Consider the following 27,790-nt stretch of genomic DNA (forward strand, 5'->3'; position numbering starts at 1 on the left):
AAGGGGGGGCCCGGAGCCTCCGAAGCGCGGAGCGGGATGGATGCGGGGATACGAGCGGGGATACGAGCGGGGATGCGGGCGGGGATGCGGCCTCGGTGCCCCGGCCGGGCCGGCAAGGAGGAGGCGGCACGACGTGGCAGCGATTGCCTGGCCGCTGCCCCGGCTCTGCGTGCCCGGGGGGGCGGCTTCCTCCTGCCTCCAAGGCTGGGGGGGGCTCCGGAGGAGGGGATGGAGCGGGGACGTGGCGGCCGGGGCGGGGGAACACGGCTTGCACGGGGCTGGGGGATGCACAAAGGAAGGAAGAGGGCCCAGCGCAGCCAGGCAGATCCTCGCTCCGCAGCTCGGTGGGGACCTCTAGCATGGAAATGCCGCAAAGAAAACCGGCGAGAGGGAAGGGGGGAGGCGAGGCGAGACCGGCCTCCTTCGCCTCCTTCTTCTCCGCCTCCTTCTCTCCGCCCAGCCCTGCCGCGGACAGCGGGGCGGGCGCGGGGCTGCGGGCAGCGCAGCGCCCGGTGCCAGGGTGGGGCTCCCCGGGCTGCGAGGAACGGGACAAGGGGAGCTGTCCCGCAGTCCCCCTGCTCTGTCCCTCCCCGCTGGGAGGTCTGCCAGGAGCAGGGCTTGCGGTTGGAGTGCCGCGTCCTGGCCTTGCCGTGGGCTTTACGGTACTGGGACAATTATCGGGATCTCTCAGCGGTTTCAGTGCTTTCTCTGCCTTGCTGGATTTGTGTGGGATTGTTCTTCAAGATGATAATCCACCCCCCCCTTCAGCTGGGGCTGCAGAAGGGGACACCCCATACAAACAGCCAGACAGCATTTCCTCAGTGCGGTGTCTTCCTCCAACGCTGTGGTATTTTGCACTCTGATGGGAAATCAGTGACTCTGATGCGGGTTGCTTATCTTTGTGAAGGATGGAATGAGCTTAAAATTCAAGGTTATCAGGATTTATAGAGGAAATGTGTCTGCTACATATAAGTAAATTCAGGAAAAAATCTTGGGATTTTGGTGCTTTCCACTTTAATGGAATTAGGGTTAAAGATGATGGTCTTTCTCCTAACTGGAGTTTGGGAATTTGTTTGTGCTTGTCAGCTCTGGAATCTATCAGAGATTCTAAGATACAAATCAACTTCTGAGACAGTAACAGTGGGTTTAGATAATGGTGTTTTTTGTTGGTGGTGGTGAGGTTTTTTTTTTTTGTTGTTGTTTATTTGGTTGTTGTTTTGGCTTTTTTTTTCCCTTCTGTGTGGTGGAACTCCATGGATTTATATTTGATCACATTACCTTGCAGTGGTGCTTACAGAAAAGGCAATATAAAGTGTCTATGCAAGAGCAGCAGACTGTGCATCCAGAAGAGATGGGATTTGTGTCAGAAAACTCCATCCAATCCAGCAGTGACAGGCAGTTGGGAGCTCCTGGATGATTAAAATGAGGGCTAGTACTCAGCTCTTGTGTACTGCAGCAGAGGAGGGGGATAAAGATGGGAAGAAGAGAGGAATTATAGAGGAAATACTATTCCTCTCCCCTTTTCTCCACGTAGACTTCTCCATCACATATACACATTCTGAAAATTCAATGACTGCCTGGAAAGTCATCTGCCTTAATGCAGTCACAGACCAGAGTCAAGGAGTATCTTTAACCTGGCATTTTTGCTGGCATAACTGAGCAAAAACAATCAAGCACTTCTGGTGTATCTGGGAGAAAGCCATCTCTAGGTCTTAGATCTTTTTCTAAGCAATATTAATACAGAAATACAAATTTAATACAGAAATGAGAAAATCTTAACTTTCTCATGCCTGTTGAAGAGTCATGTGGACAATGCCCTTAATGAAATGCTGCAACTTTTGGTGAGTCCTGAAGTGGTCAGGCAGTTGGACTAGAGCTATTTTATCATTTGTGAGAAATAATTGCTTTTCAAAAGTATTCTGCTCCTAACAATAAATTCTTATAATTTGTCTGTATATTGTAGCTGTATTGCGTACTTGGATGCAAAGCCCCAGGCTGTTTGGCAGCAAAAGCCAGATTACATAACTTTGTGAAAATATTTTTTTCCTGTAGGTTTTACCAGAATGTCTCAGATCTGATATGTCACTCAATGGAATCAAACATCACTCCTTTACAGGTTATATGCCAGCAAATGAGAATTCCCACAGTCTGCCCCAGCTGGAGAGTCAGCACACTGCTTTCTTTTTCAGGACGATTGGAATTACCTCACTTCCTCTGAAGAAAGGAGGTTTGCAGAGCTGAGCATGTGAAATGTAACTCAGGGACACCAAAAAGACCTGCTTGCAGTTCACAGAGCTGCTTGGAGCAGAAAACCGTGACCATGGCTTCAAAGACAACACTGAATGCCCTCAAAACATCTGCTTTGAGGTGTTCAGTGAGTGCCAAATCCTGAATTTCCAGCACCCAGGGTTATAAAACATACTCTCCTTATGTGTGGGTGGAATTTCATTAGGGTTAATGGGCTAACGCATGCAATGAGCTTCTCATAAGGTGCTGTGTTACAAGAGCGCTTGTTCCTGGCTCTTTTCAACCCGGGGCTAGGGACAGAGCGGAGCTGGCTCTTGTCCTGGCATCCTGCTTGCACCTCTGGACCATCTGGGCTTGGGACCAGGCTCAGAGTGCCCGGTGATGATGGATTGACAGAGCTGTCACTGGGCTTGTGCCTGGCAAAGGAGCTCCAGGGGGCAAAGGCTGCGGGCAGAGGAATGGGAAAAGGGGCAAGAAAAGCAGAGAAGCGGTGGCATGGGAGCGGAGGAACTTGATGAAGGGATAAGGCAAAGGATGGAGCAGAAGAGAAGGGCTGTAAAGTAAAGCGCAGGGCAGAGAAGGCGGAGGGAGCTTAGGCAGGAGGGAGCGAGGAAGGAGAAATGAGAAAAGCCGCGCTCAGCCGTGAGGGGAGATGAGGCAGGGTCTGTGGGGACCACGGCCCTGGAGAGCAAAGCGTGCGAGGGAAGGGAATGGATGGAAAGGGCTGCGAGGAGGACGGCAAGAAGGAAAGGGTGAAGCGAAGGACGGATGACAGGCGGAGGTGGGAAAAAACGGGAGGCGGCGGGGCGGGATGTAGGGATGGAGACCTGGCGGAGGAGGAGCCGCGGGCGGAGGGAGGGATGCGGACGGAGGGTGGGGAGGGCCGGGAACGGCGAGCCCCGGTTTGACAGGAGGAGGGAGGCAGGCAGCGGGATCCGCCGGCGCGGGGACGGGGATGGCGTCAGCGGCGGCCCGGGGAGCGGCGGCGTGAGGGGACAGCCCTGCCCGGCCCTGCCCGCAGCCGGGCCGCACCATGGGCAGCGCCGACTCCAAGCTCAACTTCAGGAAGGCGGTGATCCAGCTCACCACCAAGACCCAGGTGAGGGCCGCCATCTCGGGCGGGGGGCGAGGGGGCCCGCGCCATGTCGGGAACCGCCGCCCTCGGGGGCCCCTCACACCCGGCCCTGCCCAGGTCACCCCCGGCGCTCCTTTGCACGGTCCCCGAGAGGGTCCCCGCGTGCGGGGCCGGGGCTGGAGCTGCTGTGGACTCTCAGTGCCGGGGCTGCAGTCACGGCCGGCCGAGGCCGTGCCCGAAGGCCGGGCCCGGTGGGCTCAGGGCAGGCTGCGCCCATCGCCGTGTCAGCGGGCTGTGGAGGGACACCGGCCTGTGGAGGGACACCGGCCGGTCCCCGGGGCAGCCGCCAGACCTGGCCGGGCCCTGTCACCGCCTCTGGTGACATCTTGTGCCTTGCTGAACGGCGTCTTGTGCCAACAGAGCAGACGCTGCTGTCATAAGGGATGTCCGTAGCTCCTAATGTATTCACTTTGCGGGTTTGCATCACACGGTTTGCCGCTGCTCCCTTTTCTGTATCCTTTCCTCCACCCCCGCGCATAATGGCTGGAGAATCTCGCCCTGTTTTTAGGTAGTAGCTGGTGGAAAGAACTGGTGGGTAGCTGTGCTGTTTGCAGCAGAGGTTTCTATCTGTGACCTGTGAAATAATGCTTTATTTCTGCAGGCTGAGGTGGAGAAGGAGTTAAGTGAAAGTCAGGGCTGTGTGAAGGGAGGGTCGCTGTCTAGAGGTCTAACATATGTTGTGCCTGTCCTGGGAGCTTGCTTAATTTCTGTTTTAAGTGGAGTGCCCAGTGATAGCAGCACACTGGCAGAAAATTAGTAACCTGTCCTTCTGTCTAAGGAGCAGAGGGATTTTGCTCTACTGAGAAGCCACATCTCTGGTTCTTCTGAGCTACAATGGAGAACAGCTGTTATGATCCACCCTTAGCTGCTAAGAAAATGGTGGGGGTGATGGCAGAAAGTTAATGATGTGGAATGAAGTCACAAGAAAAGGGTATGGATGTAAAGGGTGGTAGGAGAAAATCTGTGAAAACTCAAGAGGTGCAGGCTACTACTGGGAATTGAATTATAGATGGGTAAGGCTGTGGAAGAGCCTGGAAAAACATGTTTATACTTTCTAAAGCAGTATAACATTTATCTGCATTGCTAAAGAGTGGCTTTTATGAATGTATTCTTAAAAATCACTTCTAGTGGATGTTGGTAAAGAGAAAAGTGGGGGAATTAATGTTTTAAGGGATTCTTCCAAAGTCTCTTCTGCATGCTAGATAGTTCAGACTGTCCTCAGCTTTGGGCTGTCCTTCCTTCATGGGGAAATGTGCTTATAAAGTGAGATTTGGGGCAGTAAATCAGGCCTATAGGGCTCTGCCCAGTTTGCTGGTCACAAAGAAAATCCTGTATGAGACAATCCCTTGGATCAGCAGCCCAGGCGAGAGCACTCCCCTGCCCTGGTTTATCGACCTGTGTAAGGGAAGAAGGCTCAATGGGGCCTAGAATAAAAAGGAAGGAGCAAAAGTTTAATTCTTGGCTGGATTCATTTCACGTCTCTATGATCTAGGTGAGACTGACTGCGTGTGGAAATGGGTGGGGTGTTGGCGCTCCCATATTTACATTCTGTAGAAGGGCACCAGTGTTTCTTTGTGCAGAACGCATGACTGGGCTCTCCTGGAGCCTTCTGATCTCTTACCAGCAGCAAAACCTCCTGGTCCATGACATCCTGGATCCAAAACCAGGCTGCAACAATGGACAGAGCCAAATCCTTCCAGGCTATTAGTTCACAACACACTTTGCTTCCTCAGCAGCCTGTCTCCTATTTTGCAGCCTTCTCCTCTGACAAAGAGATTTTCATCAAATCATCCGTAATATTAAACTCTGAGCTCAGAGTGCACTGTGAGGTGTTCCTAAGGCTCTGGTAGGAAGAAGTGGTTGAGCAGAAGTCACTGTTCTCTCACTGGTGAAGGTTTAGAGTTAGCACAGAAGTTACTTTTTTCTTAAAAATAAGTTTTTATAAATTCCAGGTTTTCTTAACTAAAAAACAAGTGTTCTTATGTTCGAGCATTTTAAAAAAATTAAATAAATCTGTAAGGAACACAGCACTTGAATGCTCACAGCACACCTGGAGCCCAGAAAGTGAAACCAAGTCTGGACGCAAATGGAATTGACTTAATTGATTTTTTTAACTGCCAAAGAGGAATTCTAAAGGTGTAAGAGTATTAAAAAAGAAAAATCACTTCAGAATTATCTCAGTGATTAAAAAGGACGGTATTACCAGAAGGAAGGAATTAACTTACGCCACAGATGTATATTTATAGTCACACATGGAGAAATGGTCTTTAGGATTTTTGTATGAGATATATATATATATATATATAGATATAGATATATATATATTACATTACACTGCACACATTCTACTGGTAGGGCCTATCCCTTTGATAATAAAACAGATGTGCTTCATAATAAAAAATGTGTGAGCCCTCCCAAATGGCTCATAAAAGTGCTGCCTATTTAACAGATGAAGAGAAACATGGATTGTGAGTATGACAGCTCATCAAGGCTGGTCAACTGCAGAGAACTGGTCTGGGAGCTTTATCTGCTGGGGAACCACCTTTTCTTTTCCCACTCAGTTGGGGTTCCTGCCAGCAAGCAGCCGGAAGATAAGAAATTTTGATCTTGTGTACCAGCTTGTTAGATTTTAATGACAGCTGTGCCTCTGCTTTTAAAGAGACAGGAAGAATCAAACATGAGGGACAAACCCCCAGTCCTTTCCTTTTCCCTGGTGTGGCAATCCAGGAGTACAATGGGCTGTTAACTTGAGTCTGATAAAAGCACATCTTGTGCTGGGAGAAAGGTTGGCAGACCATTTCTTACTGTGTTCAAGCTTGACTCAGCTGTCCAAGAGTCTCAGGTTGATCAAAAAAAAAGTTGTCTTAAAAGCAAAGCTGTTACTAACACTTCACAGCTGACTTTTGTCCTGGGCTTTCCCTGCCAGACTTCTACAAATCCCATTTTCCAGTCTGCTTTGCAACACTGTCTCTGCTGTGAGAGCAGAGAACTTGTGGTAGACTTGAAGTCTCTCATTGATTCTGCACTGCTGACTGCAAAGATCCTATAGAAAAAAAATATTATTGCTCTGAAGCCTGTGTAAAGATGCTGTCCTTGGCAGGAGGGATAAGATCTTACTAGTTGTTTATATTTTGAATAAGTCTGTCCACAGGCTTTCCTTTTGCACAGTGGGTCACAAACAGGTGGTACAAAGATGTGTGAATTGTTTTAAACTAATCCCTGGCCCTACAGGGTTATCTGATCTAAAGCTCAATCAGCTGCTGCATGAATGATTATTACAAACCACAGTTCTGCCACGTTTGGGGCAGAAACATATGCTGTAACATCAGCTGAGCTTGTGCTCAGGGACAAGGGACTTGCTCTGCTGTAGAGCCCCAGAAAAAGGAGAGACCCTGCTCCAAAGGATTGCTGCCTTGGCTGATGGGATGCTTAGTTGGAGTACTGGCAAAAAGCAAAAAGAGCTGAGCAAAGCTAGTGGCTTCTTGTCCCTTGGTTCTCTGCTGATGGTCTGCAGCAACCATAGAATTAGTTTTAGGACAGTCCTCCAGTTGGGGCCTGTTGGAAGAATTGTTAGGAATGGAAGGTTGATTAAATAAGAGTAGAGAGCTCTTGGTCGGGAGGTACAAACATGCACACACACACACAGCTGGAGTTTGTGAGGAACTGTGTCTGAAAGAGAAAGTGAAGGTGGTGCTGGTGTCAGACTGAGGACAGTGACAAATAAGGGAGACTGTGCGTTGGGAACTTTTCCTGTTTTTAGGACATGGTCAGGCCCTCACTGTTTTCCTGTTTCCTCTGAGGTATCCTGTTTGGGGATTGCTTGCTCAAGCTGTGATTCTCTGCTCAGTAACTGGCATGAGGTTTGCAATCTGAATGTCTTCCTTTCCTAACTCTTGCAGCGTGTGTGTGGTGTGCTTCAAAGAGCCTGAAACTAGTAGAAAACAAAGAATGGAGGAGTCCAGAATGACCGGTTTTACCTTTGTTTGGTTAGTGTACAGGTGGGAGGTCTTTACTGAAGGCAAAAGTCTCCCTTCCTTGCCTGCTCTGTCACATCACTTTGGATCTGCCCACTGTGTCCTCAGCAACACACTGCTTTACAGTTACCTCACCCCTTTGGTGTGGAGCTTGATTTGGGCATCAGTCTCTCTCTGCCAGTCAGCTCTGTACCTTCAGCAGCCTCTGCCATGAGATGAGTGTGGGTCAGGAAGTTCCTTTTGCTCCCCAGATGTGTCAGTTGTGTTTCCAGAGTAGAGTTGAGCTGCTGATCCCTCAGTTCTTACCATGGCTGTGCTGGTGCAGAGCTGGTTGTCTTCACTTGTGCTTGGAGGAACATTAGGTTCTTTCTTACCTGTGCTGAGGATTCAGCTCCTCGTGAGCTCTCTGGCTGAATCACTCTCAGTGCTAGGAGTGCTCTGGGATTTGTGACTGCAGCGTGTGCTGTACCAACACTTGCACCTAAATCCTGACATTTCCAAATGAAGATATCCCTGTCCTGTGAACAAGGCTGATCCAGGTCTCTGTTTTCCTCTTCTCTGTGAAGCTTTCTCTCCTCTGGATACATTCTGTTGGGTGAGCTCAGCTGAGGAAATGGTTGTTTAGATCCCCAGAGATGCTGCATGCACAATACAATCATCTTAAAAACAGCCAGTAATGTTCTATCAAGGAGATGACTATTATGTGGATTGAGTAGCTTCGTGATGCCAGGCTGGTGATTGAAACAGGGGGGCAGTCGGGATGTGAGTGACTCAGTAGTGAATCCATGTCCCAGGATTGTACATGGGATACCATCTGTTGATGAAGAGCTGATTTGCTGCAGCTATTAAAAATGTGAGGAACCAGCGTTTTAGTGTAATCTGGTTACCAAGATGGCGGCTGACATGAACACTGCTGTACATCCAACGCTGCAGCCCAGGGAATCACCCCTGTGCTTCCCTACTCCATGAGGCTGCAGTCAGAGTTCCTCAGTCCTTGTTGTGCTGCCCTCTGTAAAACAGGGGCTGTGTTCAACTGCTTAGGAGGCCTCAGGCTAGTGGGAGGTAAAGGGATCAGTGTCTGCTGGAGGGAGATGGTTTTCTGCTTCCCCTCTAGATGAGAGTGGAGACATTATTTATGCATGATGCCCAATTAGCAGCAATTGCTGCTTGCTGTTGTCAGTGGGAGTGGCTGTGGCAGGCAGCCAGGATGTACATGTGGCAGTTCTACGTGAAGTTGTGGTGTGTGGTTTGAAATGGGGTGTAGGATTTGTAGGGTATTTCCTGCATTACATAGATCAAATACTTGGGTCTTTTTTGAGGAGTACAATTAGAGATGAGATGTGCAAAATAGCTTTTCTTCAAAGAGCTCAGCTCCTTCACATGCTCAGGTGAAAATCAGTCTGTGAATATTGGATTGGATTGTTCCTACACATCCCCTCTGAGGAGCTGTGATCTTGAACCATTTGGAAAAAGTTACTCTTTCCTTGGGAAGAGGTTTGGTGGGATCTTGCTTTGGTGTCCAGGTGAAAAAAAATCAGGTTTTAAACACTAGAGCTGAGTTTAATAAGATGTCTGAACACACACGGGTTTTTTTTTTCTGGTTTTGCTTTTAAAGACAGTTGCTTGGGCTGGTTTATTGCATGACTGGAAGGACTAGGACCAGCAGCACTGAAGCATTAAGGCAAAGAGCTGCAGGGCAATAACCTGCTGTACCAGTCTGGGGTAGTTGGCCCCTCTCGCTTTTTGGCCTTTGGTGGTGGTGACATGTCACATGCCTGTGGGCTGTGGCTGTTTAGTTCAGGAGGTGACAGCAAATGGGGCAATGCAGCACTTCTCTGTGTCAGAGTTGTGAATGACCTGTTCTCCCAGAAGCGGCATCTGAGCTGCATTTAGACACAGCACAGAACTGGGCAAATTTTTTGCCTTCTACAGCAGATCTGGGAGTGGGCAGGAGTTGGTTAAATTAAACACACAGTCATATTTTTGCCCCTTTCATATCTGACGTGCAAGACCCACCCAATGGTGCTGATTATTGCCCTCAGCAGCGCTGCTGTTTGCTTTGGAGCTGGTGCTGGTCACAGGCAGGAGGCTCCTCCTCGTCCCAAGCCAAGGGCTGCAGGTGCTCAGGTGAGCAGTTCTTCTGACCTGCCAAGCATGCCCACACCGTGGCTGGTGAAACTCGGGAAAGCTCACATTTTCCTCTTCTGGCTGCAATCATGGATCCGTCTCTTTCACACTGCTTGTCATAAACAGACATGTATTCATCCCACCCCTGTAGCTGGACCCCTGGGTGGGATGAGCACTCCCAGCTGTGTTTGGGCAGTGCCTATCTCTTGGCAAGTATTAGCAGAAAATATAGTGGAAAGAGAGGTGTATTCCCAGGGCTGGGTTGGGGGCTGAGCTTCTGAGACCACAGGCTTGAAATGGATTGTTTTCTTTGATCTCCTTCTTCCATCTCCTCTTTGAATGGCACAGTTAGTGCTTTTTAAGAACAAAGCCTTGGCAGCGATCAGCAGCACTGACTCCAGTTCTCTATAAATATTTGATTCAGAAAGATCAATTGCATTTTATATGTAAGTGCTTTGAGGTGGGTCTCTCAGTTTTGTGGGTCTGTTTGTGCCCGAATGAGATGTCCCTGATTGCTTCCTTGAGACTTTGGTTACAACAGAAGTATTTCCAGTACACACTCAGGGCTTCCTTGACTTGCTCTGAAGGTGGCAGTGTGCACAAGGACAGCCTGGCCCATGTGCAGTGGTAAAGATACTGGATTACTTGCAGCAGTTGCAGACAAACACAAAGCTTCCTGTAAGTCTGAAGGGATGTTCTGTTTGGGAGATAAATCATCCAAAGTTCTGGAAACAGAGGCTGAGCTATAAAACCAGCGCTAGTATGTTTTATTGAACATCTTGCCTCATCCCATCCCCCAGCCAGGCATAATTGCTGATGATTGGATCTTATGGAATGGTAGTTCTACATCTATAACCACATTTGTCTCTTCACAGCCTGTGGAGGCCACGGATGATGCCTTTTGGGACCAGTTTTGGGCAGACACAGCCACTTCAGTGCAGGATGTCTTTGCCCTTGTACCAGCGGCAGAGATCCGAGCAGTGAGAGAAGAATCGCCTTCAAATTTGGCAACTTTGTGTTACAAGGTAAGTTTGGTGCTGTTTTATTCCTTGAACACCATTTCCTACCCTGCCAGGTTTAGCAAATTGTCAAGCTGGTGAGCAACAGCCTGTGACTTACTCCGCCCAGGAAAGTGAAGGTGTTAACCATGCTCCTGATTTGAGTCATGCCAAGAGTAGCTTTGAATTTGTAGTTGGAAACATTTGGAATGGCTTTTTTCCAGTTTTAAATAGTTGCTGTCATCCTGTTTTACTTTTCTCCTCTACAATATGTGAATGAGACTTTCTGAGTCATAGTGAAGGTACCTCTGACAGCGAATTGTAGACTGTGGATACATGCATGTAATGGATACTTGAGAAAAATATGAACACGAGGAAAACTACAATGTTTTTTTTCCCTAGTATTGGCTTCTGGCAGTGAGCAGGTTTGGGAATTGAGAAGGGCTTAGGAGATCTGTAACCCCTTTGACTTGGTGTCTTCTTTCTTCCAAAACCAAGACTAAAATATGGTCTCTTCTCCCTGCTGGAAACAGGTGTGTTGGGAGGCCTTGTGACTGAAGGACTTTTTATCCATGAGCCATAGATCTTGGGATATTGGGATAAAACTCAAATTAGCAAACCAAAACCACTACACTGTGTCACAGGAGCCCACAAGACTCCAGTAGTGCTTTTGCCAGTCTGAGGACTCTGACCTGTGCCATGTGCAATGTTCCACTGGACTTAGCAATGCTGTGTGTTTGTGGAGAAATGTCATTTACAGCCATGGTTGGAGATTCAGGCTGTACAGTCATAAGTGTGCCTGAAAAACTTGTTAAGTTCAGTTAGTGTGTGACAGGCTGGGACAAACAGCACTTAAATACCCATTAATGCAGTGACGCAGTCTGGCAGAGTCAGTGACCCAGGCAGTCTGCCATGAAAATAAGCAGGGGCACATGACCTCATGAATTAAAAAGCACCAAGGTGAATCCTTGTTAAATTTCATTTCTCCTCCATTTCCCCTTGGGATCAGGGAGTAAGAGCTAGTGGGTGCAGCCATAGAGGGGAGAGATTGCCTTTTTCTATCTGTGGGTAAAACCTACTGCCACTGCCTCCTATGGCTGTGCTTGCTGCCTGGTGAGACCCACATCTATTCTGAAAAACCCAGTGACCCTCCACTGGCAGTTGCAGCAGCCACTGGGTGGGCTGCAGAGTCTCAGCCCAGAAGTTCTTTCCAGAGCAGCAGTCCTGTTCACAGGGGCAGTAGGGAAACCTGGGCTACAACCCTCTTCTGCAGCAGGACCTTGACAGATGCTGCTGGAGGCTGTATCCCTATGCTTAACACAGGCAGCAGCTTAGCTCCCACCTCCTGAGTCAGGAGAGGTCCCTGCTGTAATCACACAGATAGAACTGTCAGACTGTGTGTTTCTGTGTGATCATCCCCTGCCAGCACCTCACACGGTGCAGCACAGTGCTGCTGCCTTGGTCCTTCCTGCCTGCATCTCAGGTACCTGGTGCAGCTGATTAATCTCATCTGCCCTTTTCAGCGTGGGGTGTCATGGAGCAGTGCTGGAAGGAGCCTTCTGGTGCTTTGGCTGTCTGTCTCATGTGGCACCACACATGCACTGCATGGATTAGCCCTGGCATTTGAGGTCTCTTGCAGTGGAACAGCAGAAATTCAAGAAGATCTGTTTAAAATCATTAACCCTGTTTTTCACAGAGTTTCAAACAGCAGCAGTGCCATTAAATGGAGAGAAAATGGACTCCCAAGAACTGCTTATAGGTCTGTGTGAGGGTATCACTAACAGGAGAGACTTGCCTAGCTCTTTCTAGCTTGTGCCCAGGCTAATGCTGCCTTCCTTGGTTTTGTTTCCTTCAGGCTGTGGAGAAGCTGGTGCAGGGAGCAGAGAGTGGCTGCCACACAGAGAAGGAGAGACAAATTGTCTTGAACTGCTGTCGGCTCCTCACCCGTATCCTGCCTTACATCTTTGAGGACCCAGACTGGAGAGGTTTCTTCTGGTCAACTGTCCCTGGGGCTGGCCGAGCAGGGGTCTGTCTCTTGTCACTTACTCTTCTTTCTGGAGGGTGATGGGGAGGCTGCAGTGAGGAGACACTGTGTATTTGGGCACAACTTTATTCCAGTTATTTCTATGTGGTCAGAAATTGGGTAGCACTTTCTAAATTCTTTCCCTTCCTTTGGGTCTTGTTGCATCTTCTGAATGTTTCATTTGTGTGTGTAGCTGTGGGAGAGCCCTGATATGTGAGGAGGGGCTTCTCCAGTACAACTGGAGGTATGACTCCTAATGAATATGAGAGCTGTACTGAAGGCTGTATGACTTCCTTAGACTGAAATGTCCTTGTTCCATTAATTACAATTGATTTAAATTTCAAATCAAAATGCAGCAGGATGTTGTTTGCACTGATTTTACAATGTCGTTTTTAAAGTGAACAGTGCCAGAGAAGCTCTTGGCATCATGACTCAATACCCTGTTTAGGAGCTGAGTGATAGTTTTAGCCAGGGGCCTGACCTGGGAGATGAAGCCCACAGCTGAGCAAGAGCAGGTGAAGAGTGGTTCTGTTTCTGGCTCTGTCAGTGACATGCATAACCCTGGGGAGTATCTCAGCCTCCCCACATTTCTCTTTCTGGAAAGCAAACACAATGGTGCTCTTTTGCATCTCTCAGAGGAACAGGGTGAAAGTGCTTTAGGGTCTGCAAATAGGAGGAATAGCAGTACTGAGAGCACAGCTGAATTATACCAGGAGTATGTATTTGCTTGCTTGCTCCCTCCTGCTCTGTGCATAGAGAGTCCTCTCCTATGAGTTTCTGATCTACAGGTCAATGTGGCTGTATGGTTCTTCTGAGTCTTAAGTGCAGTGTCTTTGGGGACAGTTATGTAGGGTTGGTGGTGGTTGGTACAGTATAAACTGGCACCTCTTGCTGTCTCTGCCTGTCATCTCTGATCTGCTTTGCCTGAGGGCACGTCAAAAGGAAGTTCTGAGTGGTGAAAAGGGAAGTCTTTGCTAGTCCTGCTTTGTGATTTGTGTGATTGGGAGGGTGGTGGTTGTCCATCCTTTCATCCCTGCAGGGGCCAGGGAGTGCTGAAGAGGCTTAACAGTGGAGGAACTTGTTTTGGAAAGGAGCATGCAGGAGTGCCTGGTGCTCTGATCCAGCCAGGCTGCTGTTACTCCTGTTTTTCCACTTTGTTCAGGACCTAGAAGAGAGTTTCTCAGTCTCAGTGCTGTGGGGTCGCCCCAAGGTGATACAGCCCAGTCCATGTGTGCTGTGTTGGGGAACCCTTCTGAGTGTGGGTGTAGCTGTTGCAGTTCAGTGTGCTCAGTCATTTAACCACATGCATTTAACCTGTAAGGCTGAGATAACAAATACACCCCTGAGATGCTAGGGAAGTTGGGATCACATCTAATCTGGGGTCACAGCTTTGCTGTCTGGTGGCAGATTTCTCTCTGGGAACTGAAGATGGTGGCATGCTTGGACTCTTAGTAAATATCTCTGTGATTATCCTTCACCTGCCTCATGATGGAGTGATGGGTGGCATCCCTGGAGCCATGGCTCCTCCCTCCTCTATGGGAGTCTGTATTGTGTTGAGATCTACTGGTTTGTTGTGTGTCACCATTTCGGATGAGGTGGTACCTGCAGGCTGCAGGGACATTTTTTCTGGCAGTTGAGATCTTAGCAAAGATCACTCTTGGAAAAGAAATCCCCTTGGACCCTAATGGTTGTCATTTCACCTCTGACTGTGAGCACAGGTCAAAGTATCTTCACTGGCTCCATCCATCCTCTCTGTGCCTGTTCTTACATCTGGACTCTGTTTGTGGTATCCTCCCTGATGTCACCAAGACAGGTTCAGAGCCACACAGACCATTATCTCCATAGCCGCCTGCTGTGACTGAAGAGCTGTGTGCTGTGCTCAGGCAGACAGAGGCCTGGCTGAGGTAGATAAGCTCCTGCCATTCTGCTCTCTGCCATTCTCTCCAGCACCGGTGTGTGGTGGGAAGGCCTCCCAAGCAGGATGCTCTTTGACAGGCAGGATCCGGTAAGGTTTCCCATGGCAACGACTGCAGAGGAGTAGCCATGCGTGCTTGGAGAGATTTCTTTGAATGCTGGAGATGGCACAATCCTCTCTGCTGTCATGCTTGCTCTTCTGGGGCAAACTGGGGCAGCCCTTTGCCTTATGCACATAGTCTCACCCTGTTCTGTCACCTTCAGTTCTGGGCAGCCCATGCAGAAAGAACTTTGAGGGGTTTTACACCTTGTTGCTGCTGGTTGGCTTCTCCCTATTGTTGTCTCCCTGCACCATCCAAATCACCCTCCTTCATGAATGTAAAGCCCTATTCTCTGTCAATGTTTCTCTTTCCTTTTTGTCCTCAAGAAGCCAGCCCACATGGGAAGGTGTACCCGGTGCTACTCTTCTTATCCCCTGACATCTCCAGGCCTTTGTCTGTTCAGTTTGTTGTCATTAAAGAGCTTGTTCCTGTTTAGTCATTGGTATGGGGGGGGGGGGGGGGGGAATTTTTTTCCAGTACTGTCTCGGGTTTTGTTCTGTTGTTCCTTTTGTTGCCTCTTGTTCCTGTGTAATGCCTTGCTTCCCTGTATGTTTTTCAGGGAGTGTATCTTCTTGTGTTGTAGCATACTGGTGTTACTGTGTGCTCTTTGCTCTCTTGACCTGACAGTGCTCTTCTGTTTCTCACTTCAGGGAGATGAAGATGATGAAAATGCCCGGCCACTGGCTGAGTCGTTGCTCCTTGCTGTCACAGATCTGCTCTTTTGTCCTGACTTCACTGTGCAGAGCCACCGGAGGAGCATGGTGGTGAGTTGAATAATGAGATTATCTGCATCGAGGCAGATTACCTGCATGGTCAGGGGATCTTGGGAAACCCCAGCAGCTTCCTGCAAGCCCAGAAAATGCAGATTTGCTTAGCTCAAGCCCACAGTGAGTAAATATTGATCATAATTTTGGGTTCATGGTATGGTGTTTGTGCCTTCTAAAACAGATATTCTGGGGATGAATCTCAAATGGAGTGGCTGGCAACTACCCCCAGACTACAGCTCACCCCTCAGGAAAAGGTGGTTGTACTGGCAAACAATTGCTCTTTTGTTGCTGCCAGCAGAGCAGAGACCTTTAGCACCTTGTTTCTTTCTTTGGAAGTTTGATGCAGCCTGGGGCAGGAAGCAGCTGTTTGCCTGCTCACTTGTGCTGTGATGTGAATGAGTAGATGGCCTCTGTTGTGTCTTTCCATCTCTTCTCCCTCTTTGTATCATGGCAGCAAAGATATTTAAATATGTTCTGATCCTTATGGTGACTGTCTGTACTTCAGAGAAGTTTCCTGAAGCAGGGATCTCCTACCAGGTGTGCTAAGAACAGAGAACAGATTGTGGTACATCTCCCTCCTTCTTTCTCCTTGCCAGTGACTCTCGTGTTTTCTGTAGGTTCAGTCTGTAAACAAAAAAGCAGCACTCCTTTTTGGGATAGATCTGACACAAACTAAAAATGCACATACTAAACCATGGCATGTTTGATGGCTGCAAAATTCCTTGACATATCTGAGTACTGATTGCTTGGGGTTTCTGAATAGTAGAAAGACTTGAAATCTGTCACCTGGGGCTGAAGGGGAAAGGCTGGATCAGAGATACCCATGTGCTATTAGTAAGTGGTGCTGAAACAGATGGACTTGCTGTCTGGTGCTGTCACCTGGAATGGATTGCACAAGTCAAGGTGACAATGGATTTTCCTGGGAGAGCCTCCCCCCACCACTTGCACCTGTGATTTTTCCCTTGGCAGCAGCCAGACTGGTTTTTCAGGGTTCTGGGCAACTGGAATTAGACACTGAGATTGTGAATGATTTATGTTCCTTGCTGATGGCTGCCCGTCTGCTGCCTGCAGCCTCTGTAGTCTTTGCTGAGCTGATTTTCTCTCTCTGGGCTTGGTCTGACTGCAGCTTAAGAGCAGAGAGTTCATGCTCATGTTCAGAGAGTTAAGAGCCCCTCATGTTCATGGCAGAGTGGCACGTGGCCACAGAGATACAGGTCATGGTGGATGTTGGCTGAAGTACCACTGAGTAAAGAGGAAGAACTGTGAGACAATGGGCAAAGGAGACATAGGGCTGACCCGTATTCCCACTGAAGTCAGACCTAAAATTATGGCTGGAAATCTGGGCTCCCTCCATCATGGAGGATACTTTTGTCTCTATGTTTTATCCCTTGCTTGCAAAGGCTGAGCTCTTTGAAGACATCAGCACCTGCTTTTTCAGGCCTGGGAGGGAGCTTCTGTACTGTTCAGCTGTCTGGATGCTTCTCTGCTGTTTTTTGTCTAGAGAGAGGGTCTGAACTGCCTTGGATATACCACCATAGCTGCCAATTCTGGGTCCTGCATTCCAAGATTCAACCTCTTTTTTCTCCCACAGGACACAGCAGAAGATATCCATTCCATTGACAGCTGTGAGTACATCTGGGAGGCAGGAGTGGGCTTTGCTCATTCTCCACAGCCCAACTACATCCATGACCTAAATAGGTAAGAGCTTCTGCTAAGGCAGAATGGAAAGAAACTGGGCTCAGGAGAGGGAGATCTGGGGGAGATGAACTGTCTTTACCTCCTCAAGTATCCATGATTCCCAAGGAGCTTTCTGCTTGCTTCTTTATGACGTTAACAGGACTGGCAACACAGAAAAAAAACAACCCAGCAGACCTTTTGAACAGCTTTTTGTAGTATGAGATGGGAGTTGGACTGCCTGCAGCAGGAACTGGGTAAACACTGCTGTTCTGGAAATGCCAAGGAGCTCTGTACTAGATTTCTTTTTTGTAAGGCAGCAATTCTGCTCAGCTTTGTGCCAGTGACAGAAGTATGGCTTAGGAAATTAAATGGGCTTAGCTCTCTCTCAGAAGGACTTTCTAGACAGCACTAAGTCTTCCTTACATGTTGTTGTGGTGATTGTGCCTCCTATGCCCAGTCCCTGCTCCTGAATGGCTCCAGGCCTTTACTTCTCCTTCCAGGACAGAGCTGCTGAAGCTGCTGCTGACCTGTTTCTCTGAGGCCATGTACCTGCCTCCCTCCTCCGACAGCAGCAACACCAACCCCTGGGTACAGTTTTTCTGCTCTACAGAGAACAGGTGAGGGGCCTGGGTGCCAGGGGGAGAAATATCTTCAAATCTGTTCCGTGGAGTGATTTGGTAATGGGGAACTATAGGACTTGTTGCCTCCAACATCCAGGGGCTGTTCTTTTACTTGTATTTAATGTACACGCCATTAGTGTTTCTGCTTAGTGAGGAGTGTTCCTCAGCTGCAAAATGAGAATCTGAGCACGGTGCCCACTGGAGTCTGCTGCAGGACTGATCCCTGTCCTGTGGGAAGTGGCAGGTCCCGTTCCCTGCTGTAGACCCTGTTCTCTTGGGAAAGGGGTGTGCTGTTGGTGGTGGGTGAATGCCGCCCTCTAGTGACATATTGCCTCTGGGACTTCCAGCTCCTCAGGTGACACTCGCTCCTCGTAGGGGAGTACAAACCTGGCTGGAGGCTGAAGACATAGTTTTGTCTTTCAAGGAGCTAGCGAGCTTTGAGGTCCTTTCCCGTTTTCGCATTTTGAACAAGATTCCTCTGGGAGCCCACGTGATATTTTTCACCTCCCCTCTCAGCTGCAGTCCAGGAGCTCAGCTGGGAGCTGGAGTGTTGGCTCTTGGGTCTGGGCTGCTCAGTCATGGACTGCTTTCACAGGTTAGAGAAGATGATTGTGTTTTTTCATGGCCCCAGACTCCTGGGGAGAGATATACCTGTCCCTCTCCAAGGCAGTGCCTTTTGTTTCCTGCTACTGCTTTCTGAGAGCATTTTCTCCTCCTCAGACATGCACTCCCACTCTTCACCTCTCTCCTGAATGTCGTCTGTGCCTACGACCCCGTGGGTTATGGGATTCCTTACAATCACCTGCTTTTCTCTGACTACCGTGAGCCGCTGGTGGAGGAGGCGGCCCAGGTGCTGATTGTCACCTTGGACTATGACAGCTCCACCAGTTCAAGTCCCACTGTGGATGGCACAACCACTGGCACAGCCATGGATGATGTGGATGTGAGTGATACTGGAATCTGTATTTGCTGCTCTCCTGAACTCACTGGGGTCCTCTCATACCAGCTCGTATTGAATGTTGAGCAGTAAGACCCAGCACTGCTACTCCCCTTGCAGTCTGCTCTCTCTGATACAATCCTGCTTCAGTCCTGTAGTCACTAAAGACCTATACCTCACCAAAATATCAAATTTTGGTCACTTGAATCAAGAGCATGTAAGTGAAAAGCCCCTGACTTCATTATTCCATGCAGTGCTCTCTCTCCTTGCATTTAAGATGGATCATCCAGAGCAGAAAGCTGAAGTGAGAGACCTTGGTGGTTATACTTCAACTTCCTGAATACACCTTATTGCCAGTAAGCATTTCCCTCCTTTTCTTTGAATGCAGCCTCCTGGACCAGACAATCTGTTTGTGAATTACCTCTCAAGGATACACCGGGAGGAGGTAACATATTCCCATCCTGCCCTGTTCCCTCTCTGATTTCATTATGTTAGCCCTGGGCCCACCACAGTCTCTTTCCTGATTTGTTGGCAGGATTTCCAGTTCATCCTGAAAGGAGTAGCTCGCTTGTTATCAAACCCGTTGGTCCAGACCTACCTGCCAAACTCTGCAAAGAAGATACAATTCCATCAGGAACTCCTTGTCCTCTTCTGGAAACTCTGTGACTTCAACAAGGTGTGGATCTGCTTCTTGCTGAGCTTCACTCCAGCTTGGCTGCTGTGGCTCTGGCTGTGGACCAAGCCCTGGTGAAGGGCTGTGGTGGGTAGTTGGCAGTGGCTCTGGGGTGCTGTGCTCATCAGCCCCACTGATGCAGGAGCTGGGGATCTGGCTGTAGGGACAGCCTGGGAGAGGGGGCTGCATCTCCTGAAGGTCTGTGCTGGAATTCTGCAGCAGGTGTTACAATAACTTTATAAATAACACTGGAGTTGATGAGGTAGTGCATACACCACTCTTTCTAATGTACTTGAGAGACTGATTAGCTTGAGACTGCCTGTCCTGAGTCCTGTGGATAGTGCAGTGTATATGTTTATGGTTGTCTGAAATCCTCCCCTTTCTTCCAGAAATTCCTCTTCTTTGTGCTGAAGAGCAGCGATGTTCTGGACATTCTTGTCCCAATCTTGTATTTTCTCAATGATGCCAGAGCAGACCAGTGTAAGTTGGTTATTTTCAGTATTTGGGACAATTTGTACTTGACAGTCGAGCTAGAATGTTTTTGAGATGTTTCCTCCCTACCACTTGACAGCATCTTGAGTGTGTGTTCCGGACCTACAGACATGGAGTGGAATTGTCCAGTTAATTGGGTTTTAATGTTTGTAGGAGGCTAGAAGCAGGACATGATCTATCCTGCAGTACAGGGAAAGGAGATCCTTTCTTAGTATGTGTTAACATTTTGAGTCCTTGTGTTGAAAATTGTGTCCCTGATCCAGTGAAGAGGGAGAAATGAGCAATCTGCTCTTGCCATGGGGGTAAATCAGGCATAACTCCATCACTGTGCAGTGGAGACAAGTAGTCACATCTTCCCTACTATGATGATGGGTTTACATTAAGAACATAATGAAGAAAAGCATCCAAGACATAACTGATAAGACTTAACACAGATGTGCTTGGGAAGGACACTGGTATTGCCAATGGAGCGAGCTCTGTCTGGGATGTCCTTTATCAGAATGGTTTAGTCTGTGCAGTCTTTATCAGTCCCACAGTGTTTTCCCTCTCTCCTCATTGCCCCTCACAGAATTTCACTGGCCTCACTGTGACATGTTTTTCTGTTTTGTTTTTTTTTTCTCTCCTTGCAGCACGAGTGGGCTTGATGCACATTGGGGTCTTTATCCTCCTGCTCCTCAGTGGGGAGCGTAACTTTGGGGTGCGACTGAACAAGCCATATTCTGTACGAGTGCCTATGGACATCCCTGTCTTCACAGGGACACATGCAGATCTGCTCATCATAGTGAGTACAGCTCCAGCACTTCTTGAACCCTCCTAGCTCCACAAATAACTGTCCTCCTTCAATATACTCGCCCTCCCTAGACTGGAAGCCCACTGAATAGCTAGGAAGTGTGTGGGATGTACATTGTTAACCTTAGGTGATTTGTCTGGTAGGGTGCATGTGCATGATGTGCAATTCCATCTGCATGATATGATCCCAAAGAACAGGGCTCCTCACGGTGCTGCACTGCTGTCATGATGGGGTGGGTGCATGCCCTCTACTATTGCTGGTAGGGAAGGTGGGGGATCTGGCTCTGTCCTAGGCAACCAGAAGTGTGTGGAACACATCTGTCAATGGGGACAGTAGTGATACCAAGCTCAACACTACAGCTTTGGGTTGCTGCAAGTTTCACTGACTTTTCAGTCTGCCCACAGCACTGCTTATGAGCAGCTGTGTGCTTTGCAATATGAGCCTCAGGTGCTTCCCTTCTGTCATGCTCTCATTTGCCAGAGAAGAATCTCTCAGCAGCTTCTGATAAATTTCCAAGAGGAGATTTATATTAAAAGGAGTAGGAAAGAAACCTGCCCACTGTAACTGCTCTTGATGCTATGTGTTTTGCTCTTGCATTCCATTTATCTCAGATCATATCTTTGTTTTAGTTATGCTTAGGACTTCTCTACAAACATGCCAGATAAAGGTGGGAGGGCCAAGATTGCAAATGTCTGAACTGGTTACAAGGCACTTGAATCTTTCCATGTCTGAGGATATAGTTAAATAAGGACAAACATTTGAGTTAGAAGTTTGCACTAAAATCAGATGTAAAATGATTAGTTCTGTGGCATTTCAAGCAGCTATCATAAGGGTCAGAGTCAAAGTCTATTGGAGGTGAAGGTGTCTCTTATTTCCTGGTGGTTTAGTTTTGTCCCAGGCTGCCTGAACATTGTGGAACAGCTTACTGTCAGTTTCTGTTTGCGGTGTTATAGGGCCCTAATCATGTTCCCAAAGGATTCCTTGTAGATGAAAGCTTGTACTCCTGGAGCGTGAGTCTGCAGTGAGAGCAGCCTTCCCCACCTGTGTAATTGTGTGTGCAGGGCCCTGCCTAGGAAGGAATGGTGTCAGGAAGCGATTAGTGTGGGGGTGGCACTGGTTTTGGTTGAGAGGGTGCTTTCAGTAAGGTGCTGCCTTGCTCAAGAGCTCCTTCCTTCCACAGGTCTTTCACAAGATCATCACCAGCGGGCACCAGCGGCTGCAGCCCCTCTTCGACTGCCTGCTCACCATCGTTGTAAACGGTGAGCACTGTGGGGGGAGAAACCACAGCCCACAGTGCTCTCACTCCCCTCTCCCTGTGCCCCTAACCTGTGTTCCCTAACACTGGCCAGTGCCTGCTGCTGGGAACTCATCCCTTCCAGCCTGTGCTGAAGGGGCCAGTGCAGATAAGATCTGCTTCTGTGGACAGATGGGATGGCAGAGTCCAGGAGCTCCCTTGAGGTGGCAACAGGACGTTTGCCAGCAGGCCTGGTGAGGGTAGTTAGCAGTACTGTCCCTTTCCAGCAGGGAGTGCCACCTCCTCATGGTGGCAGGGCTTCCCTTGGACTCAGTGAGTGCTCAAGTGGCTCCGGTTGTGAAGCTTTTCAGGAGGCACAGCAGAGGTGCAGTTATTAGTGTAAGACTAAACAAAACCCTCTAAAAGCAGCAATGCCTCATTTTACTTGGTAATATCTCATTTTCATTGCTTTGTATGTGGAAATGTTTCTGTGGAACTGTTGGCTCAGCTATTCCATGAAGCTTTCTCAGAAGTGCAAGGATGGGAATTCCATTAAAGCAACAATTTTAGTGGTGTATTTTTGAGAATAAATACACCTTGGTTCTTTCTCTAGTTTTCATTTGTTTGCCTTCCACAGTGTCTCCATACCTGAAGTCTCTTTCCATGGTGGCTGCTAACAAGTTGCTGCATCTCTTGGAGGCTTTTTCCACCACCTGGTTCCTATTCTCTGCTGTCCAGAACCACCATCTTGTTTTCTTCTTGCTTGAAGTTTTCAACAACATCATTCAGTACCAGTTTGATGGTAAGAGACTGCTTTATTTAGTGTGTTTGCACTAGTTTAGTCCAAGAGAATGTCAGATGGAAGTTCAAAGAAAGTCCAAGGAGATGAGAGGAGGTGAGAAGTGTAGAAATCAGCCACATGGGACTGAGAAGTTGGGTTAGTAGATAATCAGCACTGAGTCCTGGCCCAGGCAAATTTGGTTAGAGCAAAATGAGATGGCAGCTAATTATCAGCATAACCTCAGCACTCCTGCAGAAGGTGAGATGCACAGAGAGGAAAAGAAACATAGTGAGTGTGTAACACCTAAGTTGTGACTGGCTGGAAGTTGCTGTGAAACTGCTCGTGTTGCTCAGCAATGTAGGTGATGGGACAAAACAACTTTCAAGTGCCTCTCATTTCTGCTGTGGTAGGTCCCTGGGAGCTGAAGACCAAACTGCCTCATCCAAAACAAGTTCTGATATTTGCTACTTTCCAGGAAATGTCTTATTCTTTCCCTCTTAATAACATGACAGTCCTTTACCTAATAAATAATAAAGTAAGCTCCCTAAACCTGGTCAAAATTTAGTGTTTTGCTTTACACTTGCAAATCAAGAATGGCCATTCTGCTTCCCTGATGGGAATCTTGCATGTGGCAGTTGCCAAATCCAAAACCAGCCTTTGTGGGTGTAATCTGTGTTTTATATTTGTATTTAGAGGATGGTTTCATTCTGTTCTGTGCCATCTTGCAGGCAGTAAGAATTCTGGCCTTTCGGCTTTGCTATTTCAAGCCTGTGTCTCCTCAAATTATATGCCTTGATGTGTCTTGTGAGTTCTTTTGAAGATGGAAAAATGTTGAACCTTGGCTAGTAACCTTTTCTACCAAAATAGATGCTAATATGTAGTTTAAACTGTCCTTTTTCCTCTCAGCTGTTTGAATATCCCTCACCAAGCTATTTCTTGACAGTTTTCCAGCCTAGGAAGGATTTCACTCAATTTCCTGTACTGCTTTGTAACAGATAAGAGGATATTGAGCTCTGCTCTTTCTTCCCTGTGGCACTGCCTTTGTGGGTGGGAGCAGTCAGGCTTTGTGTACTCAGCGAGCTGTGCTGGGCTGGCAGAGCTCTTTGAGCCTTACTTCTCTGCTCATTTGTTGCTGTTACTCCCAGGGAACCCCAATTTGGTCTATGCTGTTATCCGCAAGCGGAATGTCTTTCACCAGCTGGCCAACCTGCCCACAGACTCTCAGTCCATCCAGAAGGGGCTGCAGCGCAAGAAGAAAACCCCTGAACCCATTTCTCGCACCAACTCCCAGGACGGGGTCTCCATGGAAGGGTCACGTCCTGCTGCCCCTGCTGAACCAGGGACACTGAAGACCAGTCTGGTGGCTACTCCAGGTGAGCTTTAGTTTACCTTTGGGACAGGAGAAATGTTTGTTTTCTGTGTGGAATATGGTGTGGACTCACCCTTTCACTGGGTGTGGAGAGATTAAGAGTTTACATTTGTGAATAACTTAACTGCCTTTCAGTCTGAGTTTCAGATCAGTTGGCCCAAGCTGATCACAAACAAACTGCCTTGAGTTTCTGTTCTCTCAGACTTAGTGTCCACATGACCATTTGTCCCAGTCTTGACCTGTTGCCTCAGGTTAACTCTATCCATGTGAACCTGTGTTTCTCCTCCTCCGGGAGCATTTTCGTAGAGAAAAACTCCTTTAGGGTTGTGAAATCAAAGCTAAATCTTGCTTCTCCTGTTGAAAGGGGAGCTTTTCCAATATCAGCAGAGACACAGGGTGTCTGTGCATAGTGGGGCAGAGAAGACCCCTCTGCTTTTAAACATATTTAATTAACTTGTGTTTCTGAGCTTTTCCTCTTTTGAACACAGGGATTGACAAGCTCACAGAGAAGTCCCAGGTGTCAGAGGATGGGACCATGCGTTCACTGGAGCCTGAGGCTTCCCAGCTGTCACCAGAGGGAACCCCACCTACAGCCCTGAGTGATGGGGAGCCCTGGAGTGCGGTAAGGCCAGACACTGGTGTGCAGGGAAGGTCTAGGTGTGAGGTGAACAAAAATGAGGGGTTAGAAGAAGAGGTCTCTTGGCCCATTGAAGAAAGGCATCACACTAAAGGCAGTGTGCACACATGCAGGGTGCTGGGACACAGCATGGTTCAGAGAGGCTGTTGCATCATCTTTGGTGTTTTGTGTTTGTGCTGTGACACAAAAGCTGGGGCACTTAAGTGAGCTTTCTCCAACATGAAGACTATGACAGAGCAATGAGTGCAGAATTGCCAGAGGATGTTCATGAAACCACCTGATCCTGATGTTTTCAACTCAGGTTCTTACTGCTGATTCTTTTTCATCTCGCTTGGGATGGAGAGCTCTACCAGAATCTTTTAGCTACCAGAATCTCATGCTGTGAACAATGTGTTCCCATGGAGGCTGGGTCAGAGTGGCTTTGAATAAATTGGAATGTACAGAATTCCAAAATACCCCAGGACCAATTTTCCTTACCCTTCCTGGCCTTGCCTGGTACCAGGTGAAGGCCCGTGTCCAGCAAGACATCTTAAGCACACAATAAATTATGTTATCATTAAATGAGATCTTGACTGAGAACTTGTGGAAGGTTTTTTTCTTCCAGCAGCCCATGAAACATAATAATGGGCCTTTCCATCTGTGTCCAGCAGCTGGCTCGAACTGTTCCCCAGCTGAAAAAGTACTGCACAGCTCCAAGCTGGCTGTTTCTGGTTGTGAAGGTGATGACTGAATGAGTCTATGCATGTGGAGGTGAAGGATGGCTTGTTGGAAGGAAGTGTTGTGCCCATTTGTTTTGTAGAAAAGTCAGTTCTAGGCTGTAGCAGTGCATGGTCAGGGAGCATTGCTAAAGGGAAAAGCCTCTCTGTTTTCACCTTGTGCAGAGAGCAGCAGTGATTTTAGAAGATTATTTCCTTCCCTCCTTCCCACCATGAATATGGAAAGCCAGGCTGAGTGCTCAAGAGGCAAGAGCTTTTAGATAGAAGTTGCTGGGAGCCTACCCTTGGAAAAATGCTCTGAATGAACACAAAAAATCCCAGAGATACTCGGTAGACAAAAGCTGGAAAATCTGTAGCTTTTAGCTATTTAATCCCTATGCCAAAAGAAAGAAGCATGCCTGAACAGTCTCTTGTCAGTCCTGTTTTAACTCTGCCACTGTGGATTTTCCAGTAGAGTGTCAGCAGTGGTGACTGGAGCTGTGACCGTCCACAGGATCCTCCAACTTCATCAAATATTGTCACTCTGGGTCAGAGCACGTGGGTTTGGTGATTGAAGGTTGGGCGAGTTTGACATGTTCTAGGGACAGGCTGAGCTGTCTTTCTCAGTAGTGATCAAAAAAATCTGGGGAGAATATCAGCAGAAATTGAATTGTATTTCTTACTTCTAGGTGTGATTTGCATTTGTTTGTTTTTATTTGTTAAAAATCACGTTTATGATAGGAGGCATCACATTCCCGGCGGGATCGAAGGCGTCTCTCTAGTGCATCCTCCAGTGGACAGTGGACTCCATCTCCTGACTGGGTAAGGGCATGTGGACAGAGGAAATAAATAATGAGAAAGAGTTGTGGCAGAAATGCCTCACACTCCCTGCCCCTTCCCTGCCATTAGAGGATCTCCCAGAGCAGCATTTCCTCACAGACACTTGAGGTCAAAACTCCAGAACTTTAATTTACTGACATCGGCAAAGAAATATTTTATTTACCTGTTTCAAACCAATGCCCTACTGGTCTCATTGAGTGCCTCATAATTCTTTTGCTTCAAGATTTATCGTATTGCTCCTGTGCACTCAGTTCATCCACCAGCTTTGTGATTATTGTAAACTTCATTTGTTGCAGAGGTTGTGGAGACAGCTGTAAAAACCTGCTAATGCAGCACACTGATTTGCCTGCTGTTTTTCTACCTACAGGTGATGTCTTGGAAGTCAAAGCTTCCCCTGCAGACAATCATGCGACTCTTACAGGTGCTAGTCCCTCAGGTGGAGAAGATCTGCATTGACAAGTAAGGACATTTTGGGAGAGGAGGGGCCGTGTGGTGTTTAAGAAGCGATAAGAGGTTGACAGAGTTTGTATTTGGAAGGCCCCTAAGGAAAACCTTTTAAAGTTAAATCGAAAGCATCCTGGGTGCAGCAGAGCTGTTACTTTCCTTGCCAAACATCTTGTTTGTCTGATCCCTTCTCCACTCTGTTTACAGAGGAGAGGGGGTGTGTTTTCCTTGGCTACAGCTCAGTATCTGTATTTGTTTAGGCTGATCCTTCGTGCTGCAGCAGTTTTGGAGGTATGTGTGGGAATGCTAAGGATGTTCTGGTCTGTGTCTTGGCAGGGGTCTCACGGATGAGTCGGAGATCCTCAAGTTCCTGCAGCATGGCACCTTGGTGGGGCTGCTGCCAGTGCCTCACCCCATCCTCATCCGCAAGTACCAGGCAAATTCAGGCACTGCCATGTGGTTCCGCACCTACATGTGGGGAGTTATTTATTTGAGGTAAATCAGCTGGGTGCAGCCTGGCTTGGTCTTTTCCAGACTTTTGGGAGGCCTACGGAGAGAATTGCATGCACTCAGCCATCCCTAGGTTATCTCATATTTACAGGATAGAAGAGACTGGGGTGAATCAGCTGCTCCAAAACTTTGAGTGGGTGACATGAAGGGGGTTGTTCTGGGAGCACTGCTTGTTTGGGAACTGGCAGCAGCAGGGTATAGAAAAGCTGCCCAGAAGGTCTGGTGCAGAGATTTTATGCACAGCTCTGGCTTTATGGGATGTTGTAGATACTGTCATCCCTGTAAGGTGCATTGTCTCTCAACCAGTGATTTCCTTTTATCCAAAGCTGAAGACATGCTATGCAGCCAGCTCCTGTAATCATGGTTGTGAGATTTGAATTCTGTGTTAACTGGCTCCAGGGAGTAAAGTGGCTCTTGTCTTTCTCTCTCAGGAATGTGGATCCCCCGATCTGGTATGACACAGATGTTAAGCTGTTTGAAATTCAACGGGTCTAAAGAGAGCGCTTACCTCTACTGAGAGAAATACACTGGATCTAAGGACTGCGGCTTTCTGCTTCATCACAGCTATTCCTGCATTTCACATCCAGCTGAGAGACCAAAAGGACAATCACTTCATTTACCTCCCTGTCATTTAAAGCTTTAATTGTGACCTGCTTGGGCATCCCTCCCCCCAGCTCACTTCTCTTCCCTCACCCTTCACGGCAAACCTTGAGTTAAAGATATCTAAGGGATTGTCCATTGTTGTGGTTGCACTAGAAATCAGACTGTTCTTAGCTCCTCTGTTACTCTTTTGCTTCTGGATGTG

General features: G+C 48.0%; 1 protein-coding gene across 1 annotated transcript; it reads left to right on the forward strand.

Moving 5' to 3' along the window:
* Nucleotides 1-3,280: 3,280 nt before the first annotated feature.
* On the forward strand, nt 3,281-27,480 carry HID1 (HID1 domain containing). Its single transcript, XM_062506324.1, has 20 exons — nt 3,281-3,346; nt 10,359-10,508; nt 12,337-12,507; nt 13,017-13,019; nt 15,170-15,283; nt 16,878-16,984; nt 17,464-17,580; nt 18,304-18,526; nt 18,909-18,965; nt 19,056-19,196; nt 19,583-19,673; nt 20,315-20,466; nt 21,656-21,734; nt 22,347-22,511; nt 23,636-23,863; nt 24,348-24,481; nt 25,933-26,013; nt 26,399-26,490; nt 26,812-26,970; nt 27,417-27,480. The coding sequence occupies exons 1-20, from the start codon at nt 3,281-3,283 to the stop codon at nt 27,478-27,480; spliced, it is 2,394 nt and encodes a 797-aa protein (XP_062362308.1).
* Nucleotides 27,481-27,790: the final 310 nt, after the last annotated feature.

Source organism: Cinclus cinclus, chromosome 20 (assembly GCF_963662255.1).
Source record: "Cinclus cinclus chromosome 20, bCinCin1.1, whole genome shotgun sequence".
Lineage (NCBI taxonomy): Eukaryota > Metazoa > Chordata > Aves > Passeriformes > Cinclidae > Cinclus > Cinclus cinclus.